This window comes from Brachionichthys hirsutus, chromosome 19 (assembly GCF_040956055.1).
Source record: "Brachionichthys hirsutus isolate HB-005 chromosome 19, CSIRO-AGI_Bhir_v1, whole genome shotgun sequence".
Classification (NCBI taxonomy): Eukaryota; Metazoa; Chordata; class Actinopteri; order Lophiiformes; family Brachionichthyidae; genus Brachionichthys; species Brachionichthys hirsutus.
In genome coordinates this window covers 8,411,244-8,430,582 of record NC_090915.1, presented here as the reverse complement: position 1 = coordinate 8,430,582, position 19,339 = coordinate 8,411,244, and the positions used below count along the sequence as shown (strand labels likewise).

General features: G+C 43.5%; 2 protein-coding genes across 2 annotated transcripts; both read right to left on the bottom strand.

Annotated features, from left to right (window-relative positions):
* Positions 1–292: 292 nt before the first annotated feature.
* On the bottom strand, positions 293–2,978 carry ccdc74b (coiled-coil domain containing 74B). The gene is made up of 7 exons (XM_068753353.1): positions 2,705–2,978; positions 1,790–1,837; positions 1,493–1,610; positions 1,146–1,341; positions 745–845; positions 569–628; positions 293–419 (listed from the first exon to the last, which is right to left on the bottom strand). The coding sequence occupies exons 1-7, from the start codon at positions 2,976–2,978 to the stop codon at positions 293–295; spliced, it is 924 nt and encodes a 307-aa protein (XP_068609454.1).
* A 2,796-nt stretch (positions 2,979–5,774) lies between these two features.
* ulk1b (unc-51 like autophagy activating kinase 1) lies at positions 5,775–17,790 on the bottom strand. The gene is made up of 27 exons (XM_068752647.1): positions 17,695–17,790; positions 16,828–16,920; positions 16,151–16,192; positions 14,739–14,771; positions 14,365–14,401; positions 13,485–13,658; positions 12,681–12,754; positions 12,332–12,433; positions 11,639–11,697; positions 11,339–11,421; positions 11,141–11,191; positions 10,757–10,848; positions 10,471–10,636; positions 10,171–10,225; positions 9,999–10,085; positions 9,512–9,649; positions 9,296–9,444; positions 8,782–9,041; positions 8,499–8,704; positions 8,199–8,320; positions 7,877–8,002; positions 7,411–7,595; positions 6,991–7,175; positions 6,782–6,900; positions 6,552–6,709; positions 6,160–6,295; positions 5,775–5,904 (listed from the first exon to the last, which is right to left on the bottom strand). Exons 1-27 carry the CDS (start codon positions 17,782–17,784, stop codon positions 5,849–5,851), a joined length of 3,078 nt encoding a protein of 1,025 aa, XP_068608748.1. The 5' UTR covers positions 17,785–17,790; the 3' UTR covers positions 5,775–5,848.
* Positions 17,791–19,339: the final 1,549 nt, after the last annotated feature.

Sequence of the window (19,339 nt, the reverse complement as noted above, 5' to 3'; positions counted from 1 at the left end):
TTGTCTGGTTAAGGTTGAGTGTAACTGATGTGTTTGTGGGGTTTTTAAAAGGACAGGTAATAAGTCATATATAGTTATATAAAATTCAAGGATGCCACAAATATTTGGCAGAATTCAGGTTATTTTTGTTCCTTTACTCTTTTCATACCTGTCCTTTAACCCATTATAACAACCTTTAATTCAAGGACAAATATAATCTTTTACAGTATCGATATTTGATTATAATCGATTGAAGTTGCTGTGTCAATCCCCAGATGAGGCGAACGTAGTCCAGGCTGTATTTTTGATCCCGTCACTGCACCATTCTTTTCAGGCGACTTCTTTGCACAGCACGAGTCCTCCTCTGTCTCTCTGCAACAGTAGAGCTGAGGCTCTGCTTGAGGGCTGGGAGGACCACCCCAGACTGGGGGGGTCCAGACCTGGTAAAAAACACGCATGAAATTTCAACTAGGAGGGCTAATGTGACTTTTTGAAATTCTGCAATGGATATAACTGGCAGTAGAGGCAGGATTACTCAATCGTGTACAATGTGCCGCATAGAGTCAAAGGGTGAGACAGATTCACGTACGATTTTTGTGGAAATGTTTGAAGACCAAGTTTTGGAAGTTCTTTTTCCTCGGAAAACTTGCTGGGAAGTTCAAAACAGGAAATAAACATTACAAACTGTGCCTTCGTTTTTTTTTTTTTAGGGATATTGTATTTAGTTTAATAACTAAAAAAAGATAATATCCTCTAACACCTTACCGGGTGCCATCCACGAGGTAGGCCTTGGTGAGGATGTAGTTTTCTGGGGTGATTTTCTTGTTCATAACGATATCTCTGAGCAACGCTTTCACACCGACAACCTTTTTGACACAGAATTTGTGATGAAGTCATTGAAAATTTCACAACACTGTAAAGATACGGGAACACTAAATATTCCTACGGTATTTTTCCATTTCACAACACATTAAGTACGGTAATTACAAATGAAACATTGCCTCATGATGGCCACTTACATATTTTACCCCTGCTTTATCTTTTATATTCCCGTATTCACAGATTTTCGCCATTCTGATTTCCACAGTACGCCATATTGCTCAAAAATCAGATTTTCCCGTACGAAAATACGGCGAAACCTTATAAATGGACAGGTATGCACTTACGTCCTGAGACTGTAAGCTGTTAGCATTGTACAGCTGCCGAATAATGGCCTCACACTCCCGTAGCGTGGGAGCACGCGGGGGATGCAGCGGACCGCTCTGAATACGTAGAGGCTGTAATGATGTGATGAGGCCCCCCTTCACCTCAGGGCCTCGGCCCCGCCCGGCAGATCCCAGGCTGTTGTCGCCGTCTCTCGTGCTTCTGCACAGCAATCAGTGAGACAAAATCAATTCAAAGTGACATAGAAGCTGTTTAACCATTGAGGTTAATGTTTATTAACGGTCTCATCTCAAGGACATGCTGTCAGCATTTATTTATTTCATTATTATATATCTGGATGGGACTTCACCTCGTCGCTTGATCTAGTGAGGACCAAGTGTTGCTCAACGGCTCCTCCACCCACAGCCCCAGGCGTACGTCACTTTCCTGAGTGGGTGGGATCATACTTTGTTGGCTGCATGCAATTCCTAGAAGGCAGAGGAACGAATGGGCAGATAATCAGTTTTACCTATAATGTTATGCATCATTACTCAATGACATGCGAACTATGAGATACTGAGATAACAGAATGTTGTCAGTTTATACCGATAAAATTCAGCTGAGCATATTAGGTTGAAACAATAAACACAGTAAAAACACAAATGACCTTTTCTACTTGATTTGAGAGGCTCCATTATCAGCTTGTACTGCAACTCTGCAATAGAGACATCATGTTTAGGCATCAGACCCACTAAAACAATTCTCAAAGGCTGGGCAAGTGATGTTGAATGAAAATTGGAAAATAAAGCAAAAAGAATACGGGGTAACAGTCTCTCAGATATGGACATCCCCCCCCCCCCCCCCAGTGCTTTAACCTGATGGTGTCCACGTCTGCATCAGTGAATCGGTTGCACACATCCACAACCAAAAAGGTTGTTGTTTTTAACTGAAAGTAAATAAAATATTACTGTTATGATTATCTGCTGTAAATGAGTGGGTGTGTTGATTGGCCCGGAACGATTCCCATTTATAATTATGAGACCAATGAAATGGTAAATTCATTTATCATCACCTGAGTGTTTGTTATAAACTGTTTACTGAGCATTGTACTGTAAACTAGTTTGTGTTTACTTTTGTATTAATATATAATGCATATACAGCTTTCGCTCTACCTTGGAATTTCATCATGTACTTGTCGTACTGCTGCTAAACTTTTGTGGGGGAAACCCTTCCCGCAAAGACCAAGAGGACAAATCCTGCTACTATTAAATCTTACTTTGGCTTATCATTTTAGATGCCATGTTTAATAATTTAGGAACTCAAAACAAATCGCTTTATTATTAGTTTCTCCCTCTTTACCCTTGTTTAAATTACTTTGTTGTGTTGTCTAGCGCTAACTTCAATAAACTGATCTCTTCTGATGTTTAATCGGTTTAGCTGTGATCTACCATGTGGCTGACCCAACAAATCACCATCAACTATTGCTTCCGATTAGTATTCATACGCGTCGAGCAGCCATTAGAGATCAACGAACACTAGCGACAACAAACATTTCGTTGCAGTGCTACAGTGTCTTCTTTACCTTTGTTCTCCCGTCTCAGATGCTCGATCTCTGCGTGGAGCTTCTCCAAAGTGCCGTCGTGTTGCTGCTGAAGGAACCGTATATTCCGCCGCAGCGACGCGACGCGGGGGTCCGTGTCGCCGTGACGGGACGCCTTCGCTGCACTCCCGACTCCTGCGTCGGTCGGCGTGACAACCGGCGGCTGGATCGCCGGTAAACGACGAGGCTTCCCGACACACCCCACTCTGGTCCAGTGCGGTAAATGCCTCACCGGTGGAAGGTTATAGCTCGACATGGCTTCGGCTAATGAAGCTAACGAACCATTTTAGCTAACAAAACAACTGTTTTCGCTTGGGTGGACACGTTAGCCTGCATTAGCCGGCGAGGTGCTCATTAAACAGCTCAAGTCCCTTGAAGTGGTCGTGTCCTCCCGAAGTCCACTCAATTGCGACGTTGCCTTGACAACAGCTTGGTATTCATTCTTCTTCCTGTTTACAGCCGATTGGCATCCAGCTTTCAAACGCATTACCGCCACCTACTGCTCCGGAGTGCGAAACACACAATGGACCCACGACATGAAATACTGTGTACCGGAAATAGTGATTGACAATATATGAGCGGAGAGTTATTATATGCAAATCATATAATAAAACAAAGCTTCTGTTCAAGTAAGAACTTGAATCTGCATAAGCGACACAAAAGCAAAACAAACTCACTCCACCTTGAGATAAATAACCTTTCCTTCTACTTTATTCATGTTGCAACCCTCAAACTGCAAAGATTACATCACACGTACAGCGATAAATGTGTCGTACGCATCACAACATGAGCAACAGAAAGAGATAAGATGGAAGCTCAGCAGAAGGTCTATTCTTTGGAAATATAATGGTTCTGTTCTCTCTGTGCCTGCAGCATCATATACACAACAGCAATAACTTAATTTACAATATTCACAGGTAATGGAGAATTAGTAGGTGAAAAGGAAATGAAAAACATTCAGCTATGTTCTGCACAAACACAAGAATAATATAAATCAATTGACATGAAGATGACATTTCATTTTATCTAATAACCTGAACAGATGAGATGGAAGGAAGCGTTGCTCAAGCACACTTCAGCAGGGGAACTACGCGTGCCATAATGCCTCCTGTACTCAAGTACTGAACCCAATCCACAAAAGAACTTTATGGTGCGTTTGACTCCGATTCAAGATCTTGATAGTCACAACAATGATTGTAGTGACGAGTAAAAAGTGACACATGCATCAGCTTTCTGAAAGTAGGACGACAACAGGGCATACGTGCAGGAAAACCTGTGGGTGAGTTACTAATAGGAATGTATACTCCAACAAATGTAAACACACAACAGAAATTTCAGATGTAGTTATTTGTAGACATAAAAGAACCACAAAGCAAGAATACAATGACGAACTAAAATCCCAACATGTTCTTCAGTCCTCGTCACACACCAAACCTTATTCTGCCTTCGCCGTGTTAATAATAAAAAAAAAATCAGGTCTAACTGCAGGAAGCCTCGGTTTCAGGCCTTCAGATTCTCTTTCAGTTTCATAAATTAAAGGGGATTACTGTATCACTCACATCTTTGTTTTGAACGCATACAAAAAAATAAATAAATCAAAGCGTCCGTTAATATGTCAAACATCACTTCACACATCCATGCTTGCAGACAAAGCTTGCTCTGAATTCAACTAAAGCAGCGCCCCTTCCATTCAGACCCGGATTTAGGGCAGCTTTTAGTCATAGCTAAGGTCAGAAAACACATTTTCAACTCGCACTCCAAATCAAAAGGTCACTTTTCAAAATCAAACACGATCGTCACACACGAATAGACTATGTTAAAGGGGAACACAAAACAATTAATACAAATGTAATTTCAAAGTCAAGTGTTTTTTCTTTTTAAAGCATTTTCTAAGGTGTCATAGCTTATGTACTATCTCTGCAGCAACAGTCTCACCGACCACACATCAGCGTTCAACAGTAACGCAACTAAAATAAGTAAGCACAACTAAAACTGCAAATATCTCAATGGGAGAATCTATGCCTCTGCTAAAACTGAATGTTTAGTATCTTTCACCCACGACCCTCCTCTACAGTACTTCAACAGTGCAAAAACATTCAGACAGTAGCCGCAGGCATAAACCTAAACGTGAGTTATCTAAAATGTGACTAATATTATGGTTGATTCTTTCTCGTCAGCATGAACTTCTAATTTTATTATATTTCCTAAACTCTGACATAATTTATTGATAACAGACTGACAGAACCTGATCAGCTTCTGTACCCCTGAATAATCCATCCCAGATTATTGCAGCATCCTCAGCGCGATTGTGTTCAGGGATGCTTCGACCCATCTCGTATTGTAAAAGCTATACTTGACCTGCAGCAGCAGAGTAGTGAGCATTGCTCAACATTTAAAAATGAAATCTATTATATTTTAAAGCTGGGCTTTAACGTCAAACGTGAGTCAAAGTGTTCAATACAGTACATTTACTTCATGGAATCTAAAATTTAATGTAAAAAAACTCATAACTATATACTTTTATTTATTTGGCAATAATAGTGTCTCTTTGCACTGTGAGCTACCAATGGTGTTTATACTTCCTTTTAGAAAGCAATTAAAAATGTGCTAAAAAGCAGAAACAATAAGCTCAAAGAACAAACAAGGGGTGAGAATGACGCCACCTTCACCGCCGTCTTCTGCTCATCTAATGGGTTATATTTCCTTCATCTACAGATCCCGGTGAAAATATTGAGACGTCCATTGCAAATTCGCAACATGAATATTTGTCCAACACATTTCTTTCTGCTTATTCTAAACTAACTATTTGTGGGCATGCGCCAACTTGGCAATAACTGCTCCTGCATTTTACACAAAGTGAAGCAGCAATGTCCTCTCACATAGATGAGGATGCAGACAATCTTTCACAGTTAAAGTCTGTCATATCCAACATAAGATGACATTAAACTCACTGAGATCATCACAAGCCATGTGGAGAATGCCAAACCTGGAGGTTCAGCTGAAACTGAGAAGCTTTGTGGCTCTCTTGTGAAACTCAAGTATTTATACATGACATCCATTCGATTTGGGTGCAGACGTGGTTCTGTTGGTCATTTTTGGGGCACGTCAAGAAGCGGCGGAGGACTCTCAGACACAGAGTCCTGCCTGCAAAGCTGTGAGGCGGCGCTCGATGCACTCCTTACCTGCAGACACAAAGGAACGAAGAAAAGATCACTCTTATGCTGTGTTAGCTTGAAAAGATGCTAATGCTGCTCAGTTCTGTTTTGTGTCGCTGCATTGGCACTGGGATTAACCGGCTGCACACGGAGGCTGAATCATGAATGAATTAAAGGGAATCTTCAATGCTAAATTATTACAAGCTTCAAAAACACGGCACAATGGACTAAAGTAGGTGTTGGTGCTGACGGGAGACATCACATGCACGCTATATAGCTCACATTTGCTAACACTGATGATATCGTCCTGCTCAGTGAGCAGCAGGGACAGGCCCTGCATCAGCAGGAGAGCTTTATGGTAGCGAAGGGCTGATGCTTCCCCTTGGTGGAACATCTCATCCAGCGCAGCAGCTTGAACCTGAGACGACAGCAGCAGGTTCAAATATGAGCATGAGCTCCATCGTTCTCCTTTAAAGAGCGATTACACAAACACATGAATCCATGTATGTGAGAATTTAACGAGCATCTATTTACTGAAGTAAATTTACAATGTGAACGTACGGCAGTGACGTAAGAGTCTAAGAGCGTTTGGGCAAGGTTCACTCATTGTCCCACCGCTGCATTATCTGAACGATTACGTTGTGGTCCGTCGACTCGCCTCCCTCTCTGCTTACCATCTGCACAGTGTGGCTGAACAGCAGCCGCTCGGCTGTGATGGAGGTGATTTGGTCCATGAGGCGGTGCTTCTTGGAGAAGAAGCGCTCCAGCCGGGTGTTGAGTGAACGGCAGCACGCCACACTGGACTTGTACAGCTCATTCAGCCTCTTCACCACTGTACGGACCAGAAGCGTCTCAGTGCATACATTATGGCACCCTGCATTTTGCTGAACAGCACGGTTTGTACCTTGCTTGACTGCAGCGGATGGGTAGAGTTTGCCCTGTTTAACTTGCTCCATGGCTGCGTGTAAGGCAGTGGACAAGAGTTCTGCAGTCTTAAGGTAGAGAACCAGCTGCTCTGCGTGACTGAACAGAGTCACATAGACACAGCACTTTAAAATAGGAACCGTCTGATAAAAAACAAAACACAAACAGACTCATTTGATGTGGCTTTACCTCCACTCTCGGCTCAGCAAGCTGATCTGATCTGCTACCAGGCTGTGCCGCTGAAGGACGGAGGGATGAGAGATGCCCCCCGTCTCCCTCATTACGATGGCCCCACGGGCGGCAGCCACCTCCATCAGACAGCGGGCGAAGTCCAACGTGAAACGCAGGCTTTGCACAATCTCCGTGTGCTCCTGCTGCACTCAGAGATTTAAACAGAAGACACCCGAATGCACATTTGCATCCAGTCTGCATTTAAAGGTCATCGAGTGCATCTCATTATTCTGATTCCACCGCTACGCTATGCTGTGTTTTCTCTTTCTTTTTTTTTTACACTCTCTTCAGTCCAAGATTTTGCAAGAGTGAATCCTGATTGACATATATAACAAGATCTAGGAGGAGGAGAGTGGTGCAAAAGGACCTGGTTCTCACCTCCATCAGTGTCTCCTCAGGCAGCTCGGGGGCCTCAAATGTTACAAGGCCGCCCATGTTGGCTGTGATAGGATCAGGGAAACCGTAGCGAGGGCTAGGAGGAGCCTCAAAGCCGTCCAGATGGGCGACCGTCTGCGGGAAGCGGTTCGTGAAGGAGCCTGCAGGGCTGACTGACGAGAACGAGCCTATAAGAGAAGCAATAAAGTATTAATTACCTTAATTCATGGTTTAAGCGAAGCTTTCAACCGTATCGTTTGGTTTGTTTATCTCTCTGTTAGCAGGTTACACAGAAAGTACCGCTGACCACGCTTTAAATACAAGCATCAATTACTGTGTGTTACTTTGTCCCACTAGTCCCCTACGTCTCTCTCTGATTGTAACTTTGGCCAGCAGAAAATAATGTTTTGCTCTTTATAATATTCAACGCAATTTTAATTAGCGTAGTACTAACACTTCTGTGTGATACCTGAGTATTTCCTCTGTGTGGAGGGATGAGGTGGGGTACTGCCACTGGGAGGAGAGCCCACAGTGAAAACCACCTGCGGTGAACCTCCAGAGCCAGCAGTGTAACCTCCCCTACCACCAGGTGGCACTAGAGCACAGAACAGCGCAATTACAGAAGGCAGTGGAGGCTGGCAAGCAACTATGACAAGTTGTGTACTTGACCACTTAAAATAATACAATTGGCCAATTTAATTTATTACCAAAAAGAAGAGCATGTCAATAGAGTTTTTAACGCAGCTCCTCGCTCACATGATGGAAGCAGAAATCTCGAACTGCTTATATACCTGTTATATCGATGGCTTTTTCAGAGGTGAGGTTCTCTGTGCTTCCTCGGTCACCCAAAAGTCCACCCGGTCCAAAGGCAGCCATCAGCAGCATGTCAGAAAGACGACCGGCACTCTGAGACCTGCACCAGAGACAGATCAGAGGACAGGGAAGGTAAACACACACACCCATAATAAAAAAAAGCCTCATAATGTAATAATAAAAAAATATTTGTCATAAAGGTATAGGGATTATGGTGAAGCAAAACAATCCCTTCTGGGTCTGCAGTATTAATGTGATTAACAAAAGAAAAGGGAAACCTTTCAAAGCCCTTGATATCGTCGTTTCGTCTGTGGAAGCACTGAGCATTCTGGGGGATCTGCGAGGGCGATGGCCGCCCTGGGCCTCGGGGCTCCGCTGCAGTCGTCCTGCTGCCAGAGGAGCCGATGACCAAACCCTGCTGAGTCAGGAAGGTCACAAGGTTGGGAGCGCTGGGAGGCTTGGGGAATTCAAAAGGAGGGACAGCCTGAGGAGATAACAGAAGAAGTTCTCGTCATTTCTCGATCCGAGCATCTCAAAGGAAACCTCCAACATGCTACTGACCCTGGAAGGCGAGCCCAGGATGGTGGGAAGGGGGTTCCGTTGCAACAGTTCGCTGAGCCTGGGTGAAGCGTGTAGAGGTCGAACGGCCATCAGGCCTGCAGACGGGGTTCCTGCAGGGTCCGAGTTCTGCTTTCGGATCTTTTGCCTGCTTCCGCCACTGGCACACTCCAACAAACAGGGGGCGCTGTGGAGCCTTGTTCCCAGTCCTGCCGGCTGCTGGTGTTGAAGGGAAAAGGGACGGGTTTCGTTTCGTTGAGGAGCTGTGAAACATCAAAGTATAAAAAAAAATAGGTCACCATTTAGTCTACAAAGAATTATATAAAAATAAAAATACATTTAAAGGACAGTTTATATTTCCATACTTTTGTTTCTCTTTTCTTCTTTAAACACTAAGGACTTCAGATCCTTCATTAGCATATCTTTATGTCAATCATTTCAACGCCAGAGGGGCAAAAACTGGTGAATACAGAGAAAACTGTGAAAGTGGATATAAAAGCGTTAGCCTCCACGCTACCTTGAGGAGAGACCTGGCGGGGTCTGGTGCCTCCCAGAGAAAGTCTGCGATAAGTGGTGATGGCTCCCTGCCCATACGGGGGTGAAGGACCCGTCCTAGCAAAGCCGGCCAAGCTCCCGCTGTTGCAGCAGCGCACTGGTGTTGAATGTCTAAAAGTAGAACTCTCATGTCACGTCAGTAAACACAAGAAATGTGAAAGCGTTTGTGGATACAGACCTCGGTGAGGCATCCAGCTTATGGAGGTTCTGCTCCATGCGCTGGTAGTTCTGGAGCTGAGAGGGGACTGGGATCGGCAACGACTTGCCATGGTTTCCATAGCTACCACCATAGTCACCACCAAGGAACTCACTGGGCCTGCCGAAAACCAGTGAGAAGAACACAAAGAGCCGAAGGAAACAGACCGCAGAGAAGGCAGTTACTGCGAGGACAGACGTTTAGCACTTTCAACAGGACCATCAACTATTATGATACTGACAAGCGTGCCAAAGTTGCAAAGTATTTGTAATACAAGAAGAAATGTGTACAAAGGTGATGCGTATCTGCATTTAACTTATCTAATATGAAACATTTGGCTCAATTAATTTCTAATGCTTCAAATATTTTATGCAGATAAAACATACAGATGCAACATTTATGTAAATGTGTGTATTCTTTAGGCATATTAACGTAATCAACTCCACCAGCTGTGTATTATTGCCGTTACCTGCCAGGATGAGGAGACCCGCCGTAGGAGGGGGAGTGTGGCGGAGTTTTGGCTTGGCTGCACATACCAGCAGAGGCCAGGAGGGAGCTGATCAGGCAAAAAGACACAGGCCTATGATATGACCCTCTCCCAAGACAGCATGATAGCAAATGCAGGCGATAGCACTCCGTACCCGCTGTTCATCAGGCTGTCCGGCAGCACTTTACTCTCACATGTCAGCTCACCCACTGAAAAAGGAGGAACAGCAACAATAAAAAAAAAAAAAACAGGCGAGCAAAAAGGGGCATGTTGTCAACATTTTATATTCTGCTACAGGAAAAGAATAACAGAGAAGGACTATCTATGAAATGCTACATAACATAGAGTTTATGACAAAACAAATGAGATAAATCATATACTTCAGCAGTTATTCCATTATAGCCATTTGACATTTAAGGCAAAGAGCCCAGGATAAAAAAAAAAGCTTTCTTACTGGTGAAGTGAGCAGGCACTATGACAAAGTCGTCCGTATCACAGGAGGAGGAGTTCTTGCTGCTGCCGCCTCCTCCAGACGAGTCCTTGAGGGGGAAACCAGCGACCTCCTGGGGGGGGGAAGCCAGAGCTTTGGCACGCAAATGCTGAACTTCAGCAAGAGACTGCTGCAGAGACAAGAAGATAAAAGGTAAGCAAACAAAATGACTCCATTGGCTTAAATTAGTGCTCATACTGAGGCGCATGCAGAGAAATGGAGAGAAATAATGCATGACTGATAAACAAACCGGTGGGGAGGCGAGGTGAGAGGTGGAGGAGCTGCTACAGGAGCTGGCTGACGCAGAGCTCGGGAGGCAGTTCAGAGGCAGAGTTGGAGTTGCTTCAACAAAATGCAACACATGTGTTAGACAACTGTAGAGAAGCACAGCATGCCAAAGTCAAGTTTGTTTACAAGCAACCCCCCCCCCCCATGCTTCCTTGCAAAGTCAAACATAAATTATTTCTGGGCTTCTGCTGCTTGGGTTGATTTTATGTTTTTATTCATCCGCATAACAGATTAGAAATAAAGACCCAAAGATTCTGTGTGAGACTACGTGAGAAATTACACTTTGGTGTACTAAAAAGTACAATACATACTCATTAACTACTGACAGCTATCTGTGTATTCTTACTCTTTTTCACTGATGCGCTAGCCTCCAGGAAAGGATGACAAAAAAACTCATCTGCAACATAAAAAGAATTAGAATTATGTAGCGAGACAGAATAGCATTTCCTAAAATAGGAGTCAATGCAACATCACAAGATCAGAGCAGTGTGCACCATCACCATATGGTGAACTCGTTCCTTCACGGTGCATGGCGTCCTCTCACCATAGTCCATGCGGTCCTTGTGGTTGCGCTGCAGCAGACCCAGCAGGAGGTGCCTCAGATGGTTGGATGTCTCTCTGGGAATGCTGAAGGCAAATAAATTGCGTGCAGATCAGCAAGGTACATAAAATCACTCTCACAGCAACACATTTGATTTACTAAAGACTTTCAATAAGCAGCAGAAACTGTGGAACTGAAACGTAAAAAGAATGCAAAGACAGTTGCAGCTCTGGAGTCAGTTAGAGCAGTCAAGTTCCTCCTTTAAATAAATAAACAGGATGATTTTTCACTGTAACTCCTTACTTGGGGCTGAGAGCCTTGTTCTTCTCATAGAACATCCTCAGGTCCTGGGGACTGCTGGCCTAAAAACGACGAAACATCAAGAGAAAATGTACACAAAGAAACATGGCACAGTATGCTACCAATACACGAACCGAACCCCGAGTCAGACACTGCTGAACAAACCAGTTATTTGATACAGGCTTCAACAGGCCTGCAAATAAGCGATGCTACTCGCTTATGAAATGTTGCTGGACAAGTTTAGATAAACTAGTTTGTCATTTGTGGTGAGTTTCATTAAAGTCTTTTTTCACTTGATCTGGATACAATCAGATGCAATCTTATATTTATGTATGCTTTTCTATACAAGTAGGAAAACGTGTTAAAGGAATATTTAGCAGCATTAAGTGTTAATTTGCTCTCTATAACTTTAATTACCTTTAAATATTTTGTTCAGTTTCAACATAAAAATGATAAACACATATCTTATGCACATACTATTGACGTCAAAATGTCGTCAGAGATGCAATCACCTGCAAACTCACAGAAATATGTGTAAAGTAACATCAGTTAGCTTCACAGCTAACAGGGGCAGTTCATATATGCAAACAGTCCCACACAGTCTGCATAAGAACTGCAGACTGTGTGGGAACCTATAGAAGTGGGTTAAGCATGTTTGAAACGAGTCGCAGCACAGAATCGGAATGTAGCGTTTACCTGAAAAGGAGCCTTCCCAGTCAAGCACTGAAACACTATGGTTCCGATGCTCCACAGGTCCGCCTTGGCATCGTAGTTTTGGGACATAATGACTTCGGGAGCCTGGTGAGGAAAACACACAATTATTTGATGACTCAATAATTTGTAGAAAATGTTTAAGCTTCTGCTTAAAACATATATTATCATTACAAGAAGAAAAAAGTCAGATAAGTATATCATAAAGGTATACTTGTTTTTAGACATTTCAGTGCTATGATAAGTTGTTTGGCTTTAACAAGCAGCTAAATGAATTGGGCTCGGTGGAAACGTTTTACCTCCCATCAATAAGAAACCACCAGAAGTGTTTTACCATGTACATGGGAGATCCACAGAGTGTTGCTGCCATCATGTTGTTCTGAAGGTGCCTTGCAAAACCAAAGTCCGCTGTGGAGAGAGAAAGTGAAGGAAGGAAGATCCTGAGAAACCAAAAGAGGGTGGCATTTGATGCTCGCTGCAGAAACACACATGATCCCAAAGAAGAACCCAAGAAATAAGAGAAAAGGGAAAACTGTGAATTATCTTCAGAGGAATGAGAACTAACAGGTTTAAGGATCAGCAACATCCGAGCAATAAACATTCACTCCACATGCTTTATTATGATAGTCAACGTACTGACTGCTTGTTGCTATAGCAACATCCATTTTGGGTCATATTGGACAAACTAAAAAATGATAGATCGGATACAAAGTCGGTCTGTGAGCACGTTTCCTCTTTCTACAGTGTTTTAACAGAGAACCACTACCAAGGAAAAAACAATACACAATCTAATCAAATTACTCTAACGAGTTTAATCTTACGACGTTAGTGTGATAAATTACCTCGGGGAAATCATTACTCGGTGCTGCTGCAGTAAAACTTTGTGTAAAGAGCTTGATTACCACGCAGGGATTTCCTTGCATTGCTTCATGAGATTAAATTAGTTTTTGCTCCTATAAAAGTCTTCAGGTTTACCAGATATAATATAATATATTATATTGATTAATCAGTAGATACTACGGGGTCCGACAAATACAATCACAACTAAGCCAACGCATCCAGAAGCAGCCACAGATACAATAACCTCATCGTTGCGTCTCTCGTCTGGTCTCTGGTCCAGGTTCCGATCCAAACCTACCGATTTTGATGCAGGTGTTGTTGGACTGTGACTTGCGTCCCGGTGGGTAGGAGAGCAGAATGTTCTGAGGTTTGAGGTCCCTGTGGATTATACCTTTGGCCTGTAGGACCCTCATGGCCCCGGCAATCTGCTGTAGGAAAACCCGAATGGTGTCCTCACTTAGTGTTCCTTTGGCTGCAGAAGAACAAGATACAAGGTTGAGCTAAAACTTTTGTCATCCAAGGTGTTTGCAGATGTAGACTTGTTGGGACGGCATCTTCCACTTCTGCAGCTCCTCTGAGTTCTCCTGGCACACCTCTATCATCTCACGCTGTTACTGTATTGATCTACACGACGGTTCCTCCAGCAGGTCCTTTATAAGCTGGGCTCAGGCACGACCTGAGCAGGTCAAATGGATCATTCATTGATGATAGTGGCCAATGGATCCCAAACACACACATGAAACCAAGGATAAATGTCCCGTACCAAGACTAGGTCCCCTGCTTTGACTTTCGGTACCTAATAGACAGATTTCATTTGTCCCTGTCGGAATTATGGATTTCTTTAATGATTTTTTTTTCATGATTATCCCAGTTTGTTAGCAAAAGGTTGTGCACAGTAATAAGAACACATTTTGTCTGCATGTCAAAGTTCATGTTTAGCGTTAGGTCTTAGCACTAAGTCCCTGCAGGGCCCCAGAGGGAAGCAGAAATCCTGCAGCTGCACAGGAGGCTTATGAAGACAGTTGCACACCAGCAGCTTCAGGTCATATATATGACTAAAAACTTTATTTCATACTCTTTCAATATTCTCAGCAGATCTGACAGAATGTAAAACAAATGGTACATAATAGTAAAAGAGGAATATCTTGTGGACGCTGTGGGTTCGACGCTGTACTTACAGTGTAGGTAATCAGCAAGGTCACCCCCATTGCAGTACTGGATTAAAAAGAGAGGAAGAGAAAGATTAAAAGGACATCATTGGGAAACAGAAATGCACGCACTGGGCTGGATCAATCGAGTCACAGTCACGGAAAAGCCCTGCAACCGCCCGACCTACAGCCCAGCCACACAGCGAGTCTCAATAGCAAGATTAGCAAAAATCTATTGGTCTGTGACTCTTCACTTCAATGAGAGTTATCCAGAAATAGTGTAAACCAGAGCAGCCCCCCCCCCCCCCGATGCCCGAGGACACATCTAATTATAACCCAGGTCCTGCAAAAGCTGAGACAACACAGCGCTGAGCAAACAAAGCCCAACATCACAGAGAGCTTACCTCCATGACCAGATGCACTGAGCTGACAGTTTCCTGAAGGCACAAACGATAACAGAGCGGGTAAACAAACGCGTGTTAATGACACACAAATGTAGCGACCAGGGGCGCTTCAGAAAAAAAGCTGCTGAGAGAAAATACGGTGCTAAGAAAACAACAACAAAAAGTTGTGAAAGAAAGAGGGAGATTAAAGAATAAAGGAGAAAGAAAGTAGAGTGAAGGGTAAGTATGATGAGATAGTTTATTAGTACATATTTGGTGTTCACGAAAGTTTCCAAACATTGGTTCTTCACTTTCCTCTAGTGTTTGGAAACAGGAAACAGTGGGGCCCTCTTATCTCATAGCAACAGATGACTGTAGCCTTTGACTGACTGGGTCTCAGTAGCTCTTTTAATCTGCCAGTCATGGGTCAGCCCGTTTCCTGCCGCTGAGTCAGGCCTTTTACGGTCGCAGCTAACAAAGCAGCCGCTTTCAAAAATCGCCCCATCAAACTTATGACCTGGATGCCAGCGAACCTTCAGTTAGAAAAGATGACCAACCCTTCAGAGTCGTCAGAGAATCATCGGTCTATGGAGAATTTAAACATTGAAATGTGCATCTTCTTCTTATGGTCAATTCATGTTGGTAAATACTACAATGCGTACTTTCCGAAAATTGAAGCGATTCACAACTTTAGTACTTCTGCAAAGTATGTGTGAAATTTCACTGCATTGTGTCTTTATGACATCTAAGTTAAGCAGTGATGCAACAGGATGTCACTTTCCACAAGTAAGAGGAGAGCAAGAGTGTCCCTTTCTCAGCGTTGAGCTAATATTACTGTACGATGGCAGTCAGATGTTACGTAGCATTAGCATGGGGGGGGGGGGGGGGGGGGGGCGGTTATTTCGGACAGATGGCACTGTAGTCACGGAGCAAACAGAGAAAAGACAAGAAGCACCAGATGAGATAACTTGTGTTGTTCAGGGTTATTAGAACACCTTGGCTACACTTCTAGCATTGAGCTAATGGGAAGGTAGACCGGAGACGAGTCAAACATTAACACGCTGCGCCAGCAGGTGACTTTAGACAGTAAACACAGACGGCAGCCGAGTTCAACAGGTACAAGAATTGAATCCAGTTTTACAAGGATCTGCTGAACGCGGAAAAGCGGCGTAAATCCTGCCTCAACGCGACTGAATTAAAGCATCTTAAACAGCTGCACGGAAAACAAACTGTTCAAGCTGCATAAGAAAAAAGTGGGTCATGTGGAACAGATAACAACACATATGCTCTAGTTTATCAGGACCGACTGATTAAAACAAAAACTGGGGCAAAAGGAAATGTGATATTCGCATAAGATACAGCCGTTGAAAATATGCAAGGTGAAATGTGTCAGCGTGTAAACGACAGGATCGAGATTCTGTCGTGCTGCGTACCTGAAAGTCCAGCAATGCGACGATGTTCTCATGTTTCAGTTCCTGCAAAAATAACACGAAATCATGGGTACCGGTACATTTAAGGTGCAGCGGATGGGCTAAACACGCCTGTTCAGAATGGGACGCTTATTTTACCTGTAGTATTAACATCTTGTGTACGAGTGTACCCGCCAAATGGAGGCGAATGTGTTCTATGGTTTAAAAAGGAAACACTCAAGTTTTCATGCAGATTAGTTTAGGACTGCGATACGACCCGTCTAGATTGCAGCACGTCATTTAGTCTGGTCTGAAATACTTCTACACTTCATAAGATTGAGGGCAAGGATTTTCACGCTTGATTTTGTCAAGCCTGTGTTTGTATGGTTGGTCAAAGACGGATTATTTAATCTCCAGTCCATCAAGCTTAGTTTCCTGGAAGAACTCCTGGAATAATTTGCTCGCACAGAAACATCCTTTGTTCAAATAGACATTCACACGTTGCACATATTTCACACTAAAATGTGGATTTTCTCCAGCAGACAACTACGGAAATATTTGACCACGGCATCAGCCAATTACGAGAAACGCTCCAAATATTAAAATGACCTGTGTTTATGAGAACAGCCATTAGTCCGACTCCTTGATGTGAAAAGGTTTTGGCAAATGGAGACAGTACTTTCTGACAGCACATTACTTACCTTGAGTATTTTGATCTCTTTACCCAGTAGTGTCTGGGATTTTGCCAGATTCTTCTTGTTTATGCATTTGACGGCCACCTCCCAGTCATGCTTCTGTAGAGAAACATCTCATGCATAAATCTTAGGTGGATAAAAGGCTTGCATTCTATGTGCAGATCCACTATAAATCGCGATTTATTTATTGTGCATTATAGCCTTAATCCATAACCGATTATAAAAGCAGTGCACAATGTTTGTCTGTCCAAAAGGTATGTTTACCCTCGCCGAAGCGGAGGCGAGGGTATTGCAATTGGGTGCGTTTGTTTGTCTGTCTGTCTGTTTGTTTGTTTGTCTGTCTGTCCGAGCGCATAAATCAAAAACTAGTAACCCAATCGACTTGAAATTTTTACACAAGCAAGGTTCTGTCCGTGGCTGGGTCCTCCCCGAGAATGGCGTTGATCCGGATCTGGATCCAGATTCTAGAATTATTTTTACATCTGGAATTGTGCCTGTGCTGTAAACTGCCACTTTAAGAGGGACGGACACGAATGGCATGATGGGAAAAAGAGTCCAGAAGGAGTCTTGTAGTACGTTCCGGAGCAGCAAGCTAGAGCAGGTTTGGCCCCTCTGATCTGGAAGCCCTGTTTACTGTCCCACAAGATCCAATAGTCTTTTGGAGGCGAGGGTCTGCAATCTCCGATTGTCTTCCTAGTCTATGTCTAGATTTGATCCAGCCCCTGTATGCGCTGCAAGGCCTCTTAAGGTCGCACAATGAAAACAAACACAACAGATGGTCAACAAAAGGAGACAAGAGTCTAAAAATACAAACAATACATTCATATAAATTGTGATTTAAACATTCCTCAAATAGCAGGGAGGATTACTCACTTCTCGATGTCTGCCTTTGAAGACGACAGCGAATGCGCCATGTCCTATCAGGTCCTTCCGACTGAACTCAAATGTCCCAACCGTCTCCATGGTGAGCACGAGGTTTGTCTTTAAACTACTTCGATGGGGACAGATAACCGGGAGGCCTCGGGGCAGCCTTCCCGGCAGATATCCTCTGTCAAGTCGGGGCAGCAGCAAGGACGTTCGCCCCTCCTGTCGCTTGGCATCGGCTGCCTTTCTGGCGAAAAGTTGCCCACTTCTATCATGTTGACACGCACACGTATGGTAAGTTAAGCTCCTAACAACAAGGAATGGCGATTCCCATTGCTGGCAACGTCGCCCAACATCGAGCTAGCCAACTTTGCACCTATCTGTGACGCACCACCTTAAAAGCAGCTCGCTGCGTTTTGTTTATATACAGCCTGGCCTCGCTTCTGTCGTCCGAAGAAGCGCAGAAGCGAACAGCGAGCGAAAGGAAGAAGTCAAAAAGGTCTAGCAAACAGCAAAGACGGCGAATGCCGAGCGGAATGAGTTACAATCAAGGAGAGACGCCAGAAAACCGCAAAATCGCTGGTCCCAACAAAGCCCGACGGCGAATAGCCTCTCTGCAACAGAGCGCACGCGCAGAGCAACACCAGCTGTAGCCTGACGTCACAGGAAAAGCTCCACCCACCGGACATGGGTTTTTGAAGTGGGAGGGGTCACGCGGTGCGTTTCCTGTTTTCAGAATTTTACATTGGATGGAACATTTATATTTCATTAAAACACTTTCAAGTCGGCGATTTCAATGTGTAAATTTAATCTCAGCCTTTAGGAGTCACTCTACATAATGCATAAAAATTGCCATGGGGAACCTCAACATAAATATTCAACTGTATATAAGTATTATACATCTAAGGAACTGATTTTAAATACATTCAGCTGTTTCATAATAAATGAAGTCATATAACTTGACTAACATTGCCTCAGCCTGATTATGCCACATTGTCATTTGTCCCTCTTTCTGTCTCAGTCTGCAGGTCCTGCTGTCCATGGCGCTTCAGAACCTGGACCCGTGACTGTCAAAATGAATATCCTCATTGCTAGCAGTATCATTTATAGTTTTAGTTTCAGTATTTCCTGTATAGCAGCTCTCTAGTCAGTGGAGCAGCTTCATGTTGTGAACCACGGGATGTATTGTGGCATCATTATGTTTTTGTCTGCTCCTGTTCTCTCTGTCTCTCCATAACATTCAGTAAAAATAAATAGAACACATGCATCAAAATGTGTTTTTATCCTTGTTTACTGCAGAAACCTACAGTACCTCTACAGTTAACACTTTTTATAATACAACATTGTGCAGAGTGTGTGTGGATTTGTGTGTGGGTGTGTATCCTGTGCTTGTGTGCATTTGATGTGTAACCTATACTGGGCCTCTGTCTATTGTAAATGTATGTATGATGTATGTGTGTTGACAAACAGCCAACAGTTCACGCTCTTTGTCACAGCACTTCCTGTCAGCCAGCTAACTTTGTCATACCAGTAGAGCTAAAAAGACCTGTTACTTTTCCCTCGAACCAAATCAATCAGGCATTGATCTGCCCTCCTGTTTAATTCTACGTCTGATGTGCCGTCGGATCCGTTTGGTTTGATGAGCCTGGAGAAC